Raw genomic sequence first — 15,531 nt, 5'->3', positions numbered from 1 at the left:
AATAAATGTTCATGTTTTTCTAAATGCTTGAAAATTTGATTTGTTACAGATCGACACAGGTTTTTGTCATTTTGCTCATTATCATTAACTAAAATGTTACTTTGTTGAATAAAATGACAGTATATGCCTTTTTTTTAGACTGAGAAAAACTGACTAGAATTAATGGGTCCCACTTTATATTAGGAGTCTTTAACTACTATTTACTAACATTAAAATACATACAATACAATGTACTTATTGTGTAACAACACGTTGTTCTGCAAAATTCTCAAAAGATTCACATTTGCTGCTACTGAGGTTCAGGTATGGGTAGGTTTAGGGTAAATTAAATGCAGGTACTTTAAAAGTAAGTACAATGCAACAACACATATGTACATAATAAGTACACTGTGTCAAATGCTTAAGTACATAGTAGTTAAAGACACCTAATATAAAGTGGGTCCAATGAAGTCGTTCTTTAAAACATTAGTGCAAAAACAGTTGCACGCACTTCTTTCATGTTGTTTGTTGACATGTTATCACAAACAAGTATGTGAATGAGTTTCGGGATCTGCTTCAGTCTGAGAGGAATGGTTATGTTGTTGGCATACCCAGTCTTCGATCAGTCATGTAGTGTGCGCACCAATATGACAGATGAACCGTGAGTCTTTAAGTTTTGCGCAGCATGCCGATCTACAGTCTTGTAGTGTGCGCTTGGCTTTAGTAGCATATTGTTGTACTACAACCTGTGGTCTACTAGCCTTAAGCACATTGACCAAGATGGTCTACAAGATCAACCCTTTGCTGCAACCTTGCTGTTCATTTGTGGGTTGGCCTCTGCCCCCCTGGCCTGGTAGTCCAGATAATTAACCACCTAAATCAGATAATGACCAACCTTTTTCTAGCAGGGCAAACAGTGATTGCAACACAAACCGGCCTGTCCTTATAGTAAACAAACACATGACAGATATTGGCGGGAATATGGGAAAATGCACTACGCTGAACTCTCTAGTACTGGGCTATGTTGAGACAGATAAACTCCTGTATGCATTTCTTATACTGCTGTTCTGTTGGACTGCTGCTAGAATATTGACCTGGCTGACCGAAGGGACCCTCCGACTCGCGCATCTCCTCGTTCATCCGTGCCAGACGCAACCTGCCGAGAGAATAACAGAGATATACATAGTAGTAATGTTCATGTAAACACCTTTTTAAGTTGATTTAATCATTGCATGTTCTCTAATGCATTATACTTCATGATTCAAACATACAGTATAACATGTATGCATTCACACAGGTGTTGCTTGAACTTACAGAGTAACTATGTCTGCATTAGCGGCTTGGACGGCTATGCTCAGAGGGTCCTGCCCGTCCTCATCACCATCATTCTGGGTCGCTCCTCGTTTCAGGAACAAACACACTTGACTGGAAAAACAAAAACACAAAATCCGAAAAGCAAGTTAGCACAATGCACAAAAACCCGCGAGCTAATCTGATAACAATGGTGACACATAAACGAATACTTTTTTAGTGTGCATCTTCGATCTCTTCAATTCATCGTCAACATTCATACAGAAAACTCAACGTGGGCATACACAATGCAATCCATGCATCTAAACAATCATGTTTTTATGCAATCAAGTATTTTGATTTTGTCATTTGGTGGCATAACAATTCATCCCAAATAATTTGAGTCTATAGCCCTGAAACTACTGTAGAACCAGGAACATCTAGTTATTGTCATAGGTAATTTATTGCTATGCAGTATCATTTATTGCCAATATTTAGCTTGATTGTACTCCAGGTAGGGAATGAGGTTTTGCCCCAAGTGAAGGAGTTCGAGTACCTCGGGGTCTTGTTCACGAGTGAGGGGACAATGGAGCGGGAGGTTGGCCGGAGAATCGGGGCAGCGGGGGCGGTATTGCACTCGCTCTATCACACCGTTAGTCACGAAAGAGAGCTGAGCCGAAGGCAAAGCTCTCGATCTACCGGTCAATTTTTGTTCCTACCCTCACCTATGGTCATGAAGGCTGGGTCATGACCGAAAGAACTAGGTCGCGAGTACAAGCGGCCGAAATGGGCTTCCTCAGAAGGGTGGCGGGCTTCTCCCTTAGAGATAGGGTGAGGAGCTCAGTCATCCGTGAGGAGCTCGGAGTAGAGCCGCTGCTCCTTTGCGTTGAAAGGAGTCAGTTGAGGTGGTTTGGGCATCTGGTAAGGATGCCCCCTGGCCGCCTCCCTAGGGAGGTGTTTCAGGCACGTCCAGCTGGGAGGAGGCCTCGGGGAAGACCCAGGATTAGGTGGAGAGATTACATCTCCACACTGGCCTGGGAACGCCTCGGGGTCCCCCAGTCAGAGTTGGTTAATGTGGCCCGGGATAGGGAAGTTTGGGGCCCCCTGCTGGAGCAGCTGCCCCCGCGACCCGGCTTCGGATAAGTGGTTGAAGATGGATGGATGGATGGATTTAGCTTGATGCTTCTCTTCACATGCAGTCACATCATGAGGCTTTATAGACCACTGGTGAAAAATCTTAAGCACCAAATAACACACAAAGCACTCCAGCACTCCAGCACACCAGAATAACATGCTGGGGACCAGCTTTCAAAATACAACATATGCTTATGTGTGAATATATTTGTGAATGTCAAAATTAGAGTATATGTTTGAGTGTAGACTTACCCAGTTTGACCTAAATATGTGGCATGATGCAGCGGGCCTCTTCCTCTGTGATCTCTTTGGTTGACATCTGCACCATTTTGAAGCAGAAACTCACAGGCTATTAAAGAACCCTGAACATACAAACCAGAGGTTGAGTGTTTTGACAACAACTCACCTTTCAAAACACCTTTTATGCAACTTGACTAACAGTTATTAGAATTATTACAGGGACTATCTCCTGAGTAACCTAATGTGAACTGTCATACACTACAAAAGTAATTTTCTTACTCTGTCTTTTTGCCTTGTTTTCCAGTAAGAATATGTAAACATCCTTAAAATAAGATACATTTACTTGCAGAGCAAATGACGTAAAATATTAAGTCTTATTTTTAGACCAAACAACCTTTAGTTAGGTTTATGCTGAAAACAAGAAACAAGTATTTGGTATTTATTATGAGTAAAAAATAATTACATTTTGCAGTGTAGTTAAGAGACAATGGTTACATCTTATGGAACGCCCCTTGTGGGTTTGAGCCTCCAAATCTTTGGTTTCCAGTCCAGATTTTTAAAGGATTAGTTCACCACCCAAAAATCATAATTCTCTCATCATTTGCTCACCCTTATGCCATATCAAATTTTTATTTTTTTCCCGAATCTTGTTTACACTTCCTCGCACTTGACGTATGTGCACAGTGCTGTACACTTAGAGTCTGCATATGTCAAAAGCAAGGAAATGTAACTGAGCTTCTCTCATGAATCAGCCAAAGAGTCAGCAAATGTGTTTTGTCCATGCAATGCATGTCATTGGGGTCAAAAACTTTCAAGCTCCAAAAAGGACATAAAGGTAGTTATTCTATGTGTTCTGAAGATATTTGATAATGTTTTGGTGAGAAACAGACCAAAATGTAACTCCTTTTTCACAATAAATCTATACATTTGCTGACTCTTTGGGACGAATAGGACGAATCTCCCCTTTTTCTCCCAATTTGGAATGCCCAATTCCCAATGTGCTCTAAGTCCTTGTGTTGGCGTAGTGACTCGCCTCAATCCAGGTGGTGGAGGACGAATCTCAGCTGCCTCCGCGTCTGAGACCGTCAACCCGCAAGGCTTCCACGCACAACTCACCACGCGACCCACCAAGAGCGAACCACATTATATACCCCTCTACCCTCCCTAGCAACCAGGCCAATTTGGTTGCTTATGAGACCTGGCTGGAGTCACTCAGCATGCCCTGTGAATCGAACTAGCAAACTCCAGAGGTGGTAGCCAGTGTCTTTACCACTGGGCTACCCAGGCCCCCTTCAAAATATCTTAGTTTATGACGGCATGTGAATTTATTTTGGCTGTCTCACCCCAATCACAGCCTGCATGAGTGGGCTCTTCCCCTCATCTTCTTCATTGATGGAGTTGACATCCGCTCCGTGTGCCAGTGCTTCAGCCATCACGGGCAGATTTCGAGCCTGACAGGCCTTAGAAAGTAACGCTCCAGGATCCAGTTCTCTCATATCCTCTGGATCTGATGCTTCAGGCTCCAGTTCAGCTTCATTACTTGAGTCCTCAGACACCTCACACTCTAAATATTACAAGAACATATATAACACAATTGGTTATATGTTTCAAACGGTCAATACGGAAAATAGTGTTACATAGATGTGCAAGACGGTGACATGAGTCTGATTTATTTTGTAATATTTGAGCCAGTCACTCACCTTCTGTTACACTGTCCACCACAGACTCAAATACCAAGACGTCAGTGCTACCGTCAGTACTGCCACCTAACCCACTGTCACTGCTCAGACCTGCAGGACCAACACATGCCCACCACGGGCGTATTACACTCCAGAGTGTCAATTACACACAACCAATACTGACAGCAAACATGACGATAATACGCTTCACACTTATACAACAATAAAAAACTAAACAAAACCAAATAAAACACAAAATAAAAGCAAGCAAACAAAACAATACAAAACCATTCAAAAATAATCAAACGCAAACAGCGTATAAACAGAGAACTGAATGGTGAGCTGATCATGTGAGATGTTAATGGTGCCATTAATGGAGAATTAATTCAGTTTTTTTTAATGTTTGCTACTCTTGTTCCAATAATTTAAATCACTTAATAGGGAAGAGCTTTAGGTGCAGATCTAGTCTAACCAAGAGTTAAAGCAGTCTCTTATATAGGAATATAATTAGTGATAAACCGAAATGAAAATTCTGGGCCGAAACCAAAAATTCAGGATGCACTTGGCAGAAAACCTGAAAATGTTTTTTTTTTTTTTATACCTATTTTAAAAGAGTTTTTTTTATTTTTATATAACTGTATTAATATTATACTTTTTAATTAATTTAATGAATTTAATGAATCTGAATTGAAAAACTACAAATCAATAAAATGATCACATTTTATTGAAAGTAATGCACCAAAATTGGACAAAAAAAAATATTATAACAATATTAAATATATTATTCTTTATTCAGTTCTTTAACAATCAAATTTAACAGATATTTTTTTTTTTTTACCAATTATCCCATAAATGTAACGTTCTAGAAGACTAATGATATGCAAAACAGCAGTCAAGTAATGAACTTAGCAGCTCTAGATTAGCATCTTGCAAATACAAAAAGTTTAAATATGCTACACAGTCATTTTAATGATAACAACAGGCAAAACACAGAATGTCAGAGGGCCTCTATTCTGTTTATGTAAACGTATTTATACTTTAATATAAAATTATTGTGCAAAACAGCAGTAATAGAACTAAAACCAAACTCGACTGTAAACGACAGATGTAGCCTCAAGTGAAGAACAATGCGTTGCAGGGCTAAACATATTTTAATGTAATTGCTATACACAGCAAATTGGACTGCTTTCTATTTAAGTAAAAGTGTCAGGTTTCTCTTCAAGAACAAAAGTTGTTCAGCTTTCTGGCAACTCAAGAACATGAGATGCTGCACTGAATATTCTCTCTCTGTGCTGGTGCTTGGGCAGATAAATACCTGCGTGCAATCCGCGCAAGCAATGGAAAGCGATCTGTCGTGTTCGCAATATGAGCGTGAAGTGATCGACTGTGTTCCGCAATTGCTTTCGGGTCCTTGGATAACGTATAACGTGCGAGGAAGGGCACCCTGTGGACTTTCTGGTGCCCTCATATGTGAAGATGGTGCCCTCCTAGGGAGTTGGTGCCCTACGCAGACTGCTTAGTATGCGTATAGGTTGCGGCGGTACTGCTTATTAGTATTATATAGTATTTCCACACCACTGACATCTGCCTTTGCTTGGCAGCGCCGTGATTATGATTAGGTTGATCAAAAGTGAAAACTGAGCAATGAGGGGCGGGGCGGCATATATATCGGCTCATATTTTCAGCCTTTTTTCTCTTTCGGCCAAAAAAAAATGCTATGTTTGGCCGAAGATTTTCGGTGGCCAAAATTTCGGTGCATCCCTAAATATAATACTTACTGCGAGGCCCTGAACCGGTGTCAAAGTAGGAAAAGAGGGAGTCCAGCTCATCAGGACAGAACAGAGACTCTCGCCAAAACTTTCTCTCCAGTGCAGTCGCTGAAAAGAAATATATGATAAGTTATACCTGTGTTGAAAGTTTTAACATTTAAAAAAGGTATTACCCAACAAAAAATGACTGCGATGGTACCGTGGTTCAATAATGTTAATACAATATATTCTATGGTACTGAATGATTACCAAATTTATGTACTATGGTATTTACAAGGTTCTCAAAGATATTTTCAAAGAATACCATGATATTATTAGAATTGTAGAGTCCAAAAACATACTATGTCATTGTCCTATTTCTGTAAGCATTATAATCAAATCCAGGGCCGCACTGAAACAAGAATCATTTTATTTCAGTACCTGATGAGAGTGTCGCAGCTGATGCACTGCCTGGATCCTTTCTGTATTTGCGGTGTGTTTTTGGAACAGTAGTGGCACTGTTGTGCCTCCTGCATTTCCTTGGGTTCCACCTGCGCTCCGATTTCCTCCCACCGTTAACAAGAACTTCACCAGTAATCATCTTCCTCAGGAACTTTTTCTCCACATACTTTGCTTTAATCCAGGCCTCCTTTTCTTGCCTTGACAACAATGACAGCAATTTAACCTTCAAAACATTACACCAAATTTCTGACCTTTAAATATAGTTGTTACTTCCAAAACTTTGCATTGTGTATGTGGCTTACATGTATTCCTTATTACTCACCTGGAACTGTTGGGTCCTGGTTTCTTCATGCCCTGTTCTTCACAGCAGCCTTCATAGATGTGGTTGATGATACTGTTGCCTAGTTCACACATCAACTGCATTAAGACAAAAGAGGCAGTTATTATTTGCCTGTTTGTATACGCTGTGATGTGTTTGCAAGGTCATGCGAGAAAGATTAGGAGAAAAACTAGGTTTGAGAAAACCTTGAGTAACTCTGGTTCCCATGAGTCCAGGGTGAGTGAACGAACTTTTGAACAGTGGACCCCCAAACTCCTGTGAAAAGAGGGGAAAAACTATTGGCAAGTGGGACAAAACCTTTTTCTTTGAGGTTTAGAAAATACAAATAAATACATCAATAAATAAATAAACTAGATTTTACATTTCCTGAAGTTTGCCAATGCAAAACTCTCCACCAAGATGCTATGGTGTTGCTTTACAGTAGTGATCCAAGTGGTTTTTTAGTGTATTGCTATGCGGTTGCTAAAATGGGAGATTATTAGGGTGTTGCTAGGGTGGTCTGGGGGGTTGCTAAGTGGATGCCCAAGTCAAAAGACACCCATGGGGCTTGAAACCCTCACTGCTTGCAATACACAAAATATCCAAGCAACATTTCCCAACTCAAACTGAGGGAGAGCAGTTCTGGGACAGTTGACATCACAGAACAACATGCTAACTTGAGAAACACAGCAGCTGCCCACATTGTCATGTAAATGTGCATTCTGCCCACTTGATCAGCACGTTTCCAGGCAACCAAGTTCAAATTAGAGAAGATTGTGATGGTGTGCTACACTGTCTGTAGTTAAAGCCTCATTTGAGCTAAGTGTGGGAGGCATGGCGTCAGGAACAGCATGAAAATTCAATAGATTTGAGAGAGTCATGACCATTACATTTACATTTATGCATTTGGCAGACGCTTTTATTCAAAGCAACTTACAGAGCCCTTATTACAGGGACGATCCCCCGGAGCAACCTGGAGTTAAGTGCCTTGCTCAAGGACACAATGGTGGTGGCTGTGGGGATCGAACCGACAACCTGCTTAACAGTTTAGTGCTTTAGCCCACTATGCCACCACCACTCCATAAGCAATGATTATGTCAGTATGTCAATAATCTGACATACATTAGGTCACAAAGTTAACTTCTCTGAACTCTGCCATGAAGGGACTTATAATGGAAAGCAGCGGTTTTCTTGTCCTTTTGCAATAACAGAGTCAAAGTGATTTCACCCATTCTACTTCCACGAGACTGAGCCGTTGGATTAGCCATGCCCCTCTTTCCAAACCCTAAACTCCAAAGATACCAAAATGAGCTCTATTGAGAGCATAAACGGTTGTTAAAAACAACAGCAGCAAAGTAGTGCCCTAAACTGACAACTGTTATAACCAACATGGCAAAAAAATGCACTATGCCTCAATAATTCACTACAACTACAATACTACAAGAATGCGCAGAAATCGTCATTATCCGTGGTACGCAGACACATTTTGTTTGCTGTTTAAAGACTCTAGAACTGTCACAGAGACTGGTGAGATATCTCATGACACAGCCATTGCACAGCCATTGACCAGAAAAAAAAAATGGCACTCCATGTCAAAAAGGTTGCTGACCCCTGCCATAACGGTCATCATGATCACAACATGACTAACCTGTGAATGCCGGAGCACTCTATGCAGAGCAGCACGCCCAGGTTGATGCTCGCCCAGCGGGGGTCAGCCTGCCCACAGTCACAGCAATGCTGGTTTCCAGGCAGACACAGGATACGCTGCAGAATGCTCTCTCCCCTCACACTGCGCTCTCTGGGCTCATTCGCTGAATCTATACTGCTGATGGATGGGGAGGCGGTCCGGTCCAACGGCTGCACACAGAAAAACAAAAATTACTTGGGGGAATGTTGCTAATATTAGATCAATCGATCTATGTAATATTAGGGATGCCGATTTAACATGTTAATTCAGTGTGATTAATTAGAGTATACAAGTCCCCGGACCGTAATAAGGAATATTTCTGCAATCTGAGCAACTCAAGCTTAAAATACCACTTGTTTTCAACAGAGGGTAGTAAGCGAAACTCCAGCTGTACATAGAACAAGCCGCACTTAGGCTTGCTTGACACTAGTGACAGCGCAAGGTGAGAACGTGTTCTTGTGTTCAAACACAGCTGGATGGAGAGCAATTCTGAATGTAGGGATCTCAAGGCATGTTGTTCTAAGTTTCAAACTATGTTTAATTTGACACAGCAACCTAAAACACTTTGTTTATGACACCATGCAATATAAGTGAGACACTACAAAAGCGTTCATATCATGCATGTGTACAGTATCACATCCTTTGAAAAGCCCTTATAATAAATCTATCTCGGGCAGATTGACAAATTAAATTGAAAAAAGGATTACTGTGGACTGTAGGCCAATGACAGGCTTATGTTTAATAATATGGAAATAAACAATATATTGCCTTCTAAAGCAGCCTTTTGTATTGTCTTATCAATGCTTTACTCATTATATATTGAATTATTGTTATTCGAGGGCCTTTCTCAGCAAATGTTTAAGCATGCGATTAACTCAATGAATTAATCGGCATATCATGTAATTAATTTGATTTGAATTGATTGGCAGCCTTAATCTGTATATGTAGATATATTTGAATATACAGTTGAAGTCAGAAGTTTACATACACTAATGTTGAAGTAATTAAAAATAATGTTTTAACCACTCCACAGATTTCATATTAGCACACTATAGTTTTGACAAGTCGTTTAGGACATCTACTTTGGGCATGACACCAGTCATTTTTCCAACAATTGTTTACAGACAGATTTTTTTCACTTTTAATTGACTATATCACAATTCCAGTGGGTCAGAAGTTTACATACACTAAGTTAACTGTGCCTTTAAGCAGCTTGGGAAATTCCAGAAAATGATGTCAAGCCTTTAGGCAATTAGCCAATTAGCTTCTGATAGGCTAATTGGAGGTGTACCTGTGGATGTATTTTAAGACCTACCTTCAAACTCAGTGCCCCTTTGCTTGACATCATTTGAAAATCAAAAGAAATCAGCCAAGATCTCAGAAACAAAATTGTGGACTTCCACAAGTCTGATTTATCCTTGGGAGCAATTTCCAAATGCCTGAAGGTACCACGTTCATCTGTACAAACTATAGTACGCAAGTATAAACACCATGCCATCATAGCACTCATTAAGCAGACGCATTCTGTCTCCTAGAGATGAATGTAGTTTGGTGCGAAAAGTGCAAATCAATCCCAGAACAACAACAAAGGACCTTGTGAAGATGCTGGAGGAAACTGGTAGACAAGTATCTATATCCACAGTAAAATAAGTACTATATCGACATAACCTGAAAGGCTGCACAGCAAGCAAGAAGCCACTTCTCCAAAACCACCATAAAAAAGCCAGACTACAGTTTGCAAGTGCACATGGGGACAATAAAAAATTTTCTCTGGCCTGATGACACAAAATTTGAACTGTTTGGCCATAATGACCATTGTTATGTTTGGAGGAAAAAGGGTGAGGCTTGCAAGCCAAAGAACACCATCACAACCGTGAAGCATGGGGGTGGCAGCATCATGTTGTGGGGGTGCTTTGCTGCAGGAGGGACTGGTGCACTTCACAGAATTAATGGAATGAAGAGGAAGGAAATGTATGTGGATATATTGAAGCAACATCTCAAGACATCAGCCAGGAAGTTAAAGCTTGGTTGCAAATGGGTCTTCCAAATGTACAATGACCCCAAGCATATATCTAAAGTTGTGGCAGAATGGCTTAAAGATGTCAAAGTCAAGGTATTGGAGTGGCCATCACAAAACCTGACCTCAATCCGATAAAAGATTTGTGGGCAGAACTGAAAACACATATGCGAGCAAGGAGGCCTACAAACCTGACTCAGTTACACAAGTTCTGTCTGGAGGAATGGACTAAAATTCCAGCAAATTATTGTGAGAAGCTTGTGGAAGGCAACCCAAAATGTTTGTCCCAAGATAAACAATTTAAAGGTAATGCTATCAAATACTAACAAAGTGTATGTAAACCCCTGACCCGGAATGTGATGAAAGAAATAAAAGCTGAAATAAATTCTCTCTACTATAATTCTGAAATTTCACATTCTTTTTTTTCTGATTCACCCAATTTGGAATGCCCAATTCCCAATGCACTCCAAGTCCTCGTGATGCCCAAACTATTGCTCACTCTTCATGTTTATGTTTATTTAGCATGTAGAGAGTGTAGAAACCTCAATATAATAATTGTCTGGACTCTCTCTGTAGGCTGACGCGATGCTTGCTTGGACTGCCTGAATCCAGGCCTGCCGAAGTTTCTCTGACTCTGCCTGTAGCATACAGCTCCTACAACACATAGACACAGACATGATGAAAAGCCTTTTAAAGGACAATAACAGTATAAGACTACCTTTAATGGACTTTAGGTGACAGGAAATGTTATAGACTCACTTGGTGGGGGACAACACTTCAAAACAGAACCTCCTCTCGATGTCCTCACAAGGTTTAACAGAACACAGTCTCAAGTCCTCCACTACTACTGTGAGGGAATCCTGTGAAAGAATCAACAGACCAAAAAACACATCAGTAATACTGAGACTTTACTGACAACTGCTATAAGTAAACCCATTTCACTTTACAGAATATATAGTGAAAATGCGTTCCAAGGTGCTGTAGTCACAGTAATTACTAAACTTCAACCTAAACAGATGGAAGTTTTGGAGACAAGTGAAGAGGAGCCACCGTTGTATGCTTGTATTGATTTGTTACTGATTGTGTTTATCTCGTAAAAGATCGCTTTTTAAGAAATGCTGCTCAGCTAAACTAGAATCAAAGTCCATTTTAAGGCTAGTCAGTTTATTTGGCAACACTCACATGCTGCTATTTTCAGTCTTACAAGCACAGCATCTATTTAATTCAACGGGGAAAGATCTAAATCTCCAATTCAGTTTGCCAAGATTATGTTTCAATAACATACTGTATTATAAATAAATCAGGAACAATGGTATCATAAATGTAGCTTCTTTAGCTGAAAACACACCTAATATATATATATATATATATATATATATATATATATATATATATATATATATATATATTTTGATCATGCTAGTCTAGCTAATGCACATGCACATTATCGAATAAACGGACAAGCGATGTCTCTATCAAAAAGGTAATTGGCTCTTACAACTGAAAGGCGGGACATCATTTTCTACAGCGGCAATGTGGAACACTGATTTATCCCATTAATTTGCATATACAGTATGAGTGATCAATATGTTTTTAATGTTTCCAACGTAAATTGCCTAAACCCCTGTGAGCTTGGTGGCACATTACTGAATGCTAATCTAAATTTACCTTCAATTTCTTCTGATAAACCAACTGGCTGTTTTGGATGGAAAACCACCGCCTGAGAAAGACACAACGGTTAAAGGCCAGCACAGGAACAGCATGCTAATACTGAATACACTCATTCTATCTAAAGCATATTTAATGCCTGTTGACATCCAGGTACCCATTTCTGCCTACCTGTTCCATGTTTTGAAGGCATTGCTGGCCCTTTTGAACAGATAACCCTCCATCACCAATCCGTTGGGTGCATCGACATTGAACTCCAACTTTGGGTCATCATACACAAAGTCCTGAATGACAAAACAGAACAATAAAGGCTTTACAACAAAAAGAAAACGATAACAGTTGAACAACAAATTTGGACAAATGAAGGCCTTGTTAATATATTAAATTAGTTAAATGACAATACAAAACATTCTACACTCTGTGATACTGCAAATTTTAAAGGTATAGATCACATAAACACTGAAATTCTGTCATTTATTCACCATCATGTTATTTCAAAGCAAACTTTCATGAAACAAAATTAGATGTTAGGCAGAATGTTTAATCTCAGTCACCATTCACTTTCATTGTATATATAAAAGATGCAACGAATGATGCTAACATTCTGCCTAACATTTCCTTTTGTGTTCCACAGATCAAAAAAGTCACCAAAAATCAACTTTTAGTTTAAACAGAATGGTGTAAGTGGAACAGATGCATCGAGAAAGAGAATTTATGCATCTGTTCCACACACACCACACACACACACACACACACACACACACACGCACACACACGCACACACAGAATGACTCATCCAATGCTTTTAGAGATCCCACCAGACTATTTTGCAGATGACGCAGTGTATTGCATAAGAGCATGTCCAACCAGTTACCACCGATGTGTTTAACATTCTCACACTTACCACTCACAATAATGGCCCTCTTCCTGTGTCAGAAGCACACTTAATGCATGAGTTCTCTCTTGACTATGAGTTTAGAGCATTTACCTATCGAGCAATGTGACTCAGCTCCCTCATGGGAGGACCTTATGGCAGCTAACTCCTTCATTTAGGTCATTCATATTGATTATCTTTGAGTGGAGGAATGGTATGGTGTCAGCCACACGGACAACCAAACTAACACTTTATCCATCACATGTGGTTAATGGTATACCATTATAAACTCAAGTGAGACAAAAAGACTGTATTGATGTACTGTGTGTAGGCAAATGTAAAATTTAGAATCTGCAAAACTGATTTTAAAGACAACATTCAGCCGCCTATACATTTTATATATATATATATGGATTTCATAAAATCCTTCATAAAAAAAAGTTCTAAGCCATAAACCAAACCAATCAGCTCTAAAGAAATCACAACATAACAATCTTTGATTTGAAGTATTTAGAAATCACACAATAAAGACAAATGTACTTGGGGCCTGGGTAGCTCAGAGAATATAGATTTTTTTTATATTGTAAATATAAAATATTGTGTTTTACTATATTTTAATATATATATTGTTATATATTATATTGTGTTCTTATATAGTGTTCCGGTCAAAAGTGACCGACAATCTTTAATTTTCTTTATAAAAACTGGTTTATTTCTTCCAGTTGGAATAAAATTCTATGAACTTTGTTCACACAGGGTATCAGAACACACAATTGTTTTTTAAGATAATTTTCATAAAATTGTATTTGTATTATTTCACTTTGTTACACCTGTTGTTCCCGGTCTAATGTGACCGACCCATTGGAAATGTAAGGATTAGACTACAAAATACAGAAATATGTGTTCAGAAGCAATCCAATCCTTTAGATGAGCATATGTGGATGTGGGTTTGCACACACAGAAAGTCCTCAGACATATGCGCGCGCACACACACACACACACACACACACACACACACACACACACACACACACACACACACACACACTGTGCATCGTATTTCCATGTACATATACTCTTCGAGGAATATTTCAAGATCTACTTATCATATTATGTTGTGTTTGGGCTCGACTGAATCAGGATCGTCTGCTGTATGTTACAATATGCCATTGTCTATGTTATATGTATGTTTCAGGAAGAAATAAGGTTAAAATAAAGTTGAAATAATGTGGACTGATAACTTCAACAGAATCTCTGAGCTCATGACAAGTCTGTATTTAAAGGTTTATAAGTTAGCATTACAAATAAATTCATGATGGACGATTTTTGAGTCCTGCCCTTATTACTTTGTGACATTACGAACTGTCCAGAAAGGACTCAGCAGAAATGGGAAGCCTCTTTTCCCCAACTTCTAAACCCAGGGGGGGCGATTGGGGACCATCTAGCCTGTCACAAAAGGCTCTGTACTTTCCATCAGGGAGAGAGTGTTGTGATAGAATTCACCAGAGAATTCCTCCTAGATTACAATGATGCCACTCTCAAGGACTTTTTAGCGTCTGCCGTGAGAGTCCCCTGGACGCTTGGGAGATGGGAAGTCTGGCGACGTTGTCGTTCAAGAGGTTTGTGAGCTACCTGTCCCATCGAGTTCTATGGATTATCCCAAAGATCAACTATGGACAACCCCCTTGAGATCAACAACACCATAATTTCTCCCTCAAGTGATACATGTGCAAGACCTCCGATGAATCCTAAATGGAGGAGAAAGAGGAAGGGCTCAGCTGGACTGTTTGTTTTTGAGCCCATTGCCGACCTTCAGGAGGCGGCGTGCGTTCCTGCTGCAGACCAGCAGGAGGCGGTGGGTGTTCCCACTGTCGGCCGCCAGGAGAGCACATGGCCTTGTTTTGTTTCTGTATTGCCACATGTCTCTCAGTCTCGCGTCACACCCAACCTCCTTGTTTGCCTATTATTAGTAATTTGCCCCACCTGTCTCCTGTTAACCTATTTGATTTTTCTCCCTATTTTAGTTCCTCCTGTCCTGTGCCAGTTCGTCTTGTTAACATACCTGTTGGTTCCTGTCGGTCTTGTTCTCATGTTTGGATTTCTGTTTGCTTTGTTCTGTTTCTTTTTGTTGTATTTAATAAACCCCATTATCTGCATTTTTCTGTCCTGCCCTTTTTCCCACATAAACCGTGACACCAAGCCCTTGTAGAGGATTCTGACACTAAAATGATTAGTGTGTGAGTAGAGATAGAGTGGGCAATTGTCTTAACAACTAGATCATTTCACAACCCCAACAAATATCCTTGAAAATCATATTAGTAGCTAGCTTCATATCTGTCCATGTTGTCAAACATCTATTGTTCTGACTTCTCTTCAAGTGATTCCCCTTAAGACGTTAAGATAAACTCCCTTCAACATATTTTAGAAACAGATC

At 39.8% G+C, this 15,531-nt stretch overlaps 1 protein-coding gene across 2 annotated transcripts in view; it reads right to left on the bottom strand.

The window, feature by feature from the left end:
• The window catches only part of LOC127618824 (arf-GAP with coiled-coil, ANK repeat and PH domain-containing protein 3-like), a 90,408-nt gene that overhangs the window by 7,931 nt on the left and 66,946 nt on the right, over nt 1–15,531 (bottom strand). The window contains exons 11-24 of one of the 2 annotated variants that reach the window (XM_052091461.1): nt 12,395–12,507; nt 12,224–12,275; nt 11,315–11,415; nt 11,098–11,209; nt 8,500–8,708; nt 7,058–7,127; nt 6,855–6,949; nt 6,512–6,729; nt 6,101–6,199; nt 4,344–4,442; nt 3,987–4,207; nt 2,656–2,765; nt 1,294–1,404; nt 1,074–1,135 (exon numbers count right to left, since the gene is read on the bottom strand). In XM_052091461.1, the coding sequence (XP_051947421.1) occupies nt 1,074–1,135; nt 1,294–1,404; nt 2,656–2,765; nt 3,987–4,207; nt 4,344–4,442; nt 6,101–6,199; nt 6,512–6,729; nt 6,855–6,949; nt 7,058–7,127; nt 8,500–8,708; nt 11,098–11,209; nt 11,315–11,415; nt 12,224–12,275; nt 12,395–12,507 (1,672 nt within the window). The remainder of the gene's footprint in view (nt 1–1,073; nt 1,136–1,293; nt 1,405–2,655; nt 2,766–3,986; nt 4,208–4,343; nt 4,443–6,100; nt 6,200–6,511; nt 6,730–6,854; nt 6,950–7,057; nt 7,128–8,499; nt 8,709–11,097; nt 11,210–11,314; nt 11,416–12,223; nt 12,276–12,394; nt 12,508–15,531) is intronic. The other variant, XM_052091462.1, reaches the window with a different exon arrangement.

The sequence above is a fragment of the Xyrauchen texanus genome, chromosome 25 (assembly GCF_025860055.1).
Source record: "Xyrauchen texanus isolate HMW12.3.18 chromosome 25, RBS_HiC_50CHRs, whole genome shotgun sequence".
NCBI lineage: Eukaryota > Metazoa > Chordata > Actinopteri > Cypriniformes > Catostomidae > Xyrauchen > Xyrauchen texanus.
The sequence above is the reverse complement of the archived record's forward strand: the minus strand, read 5'-3'. Positions and strand labels throughout refer to the sequence as shown.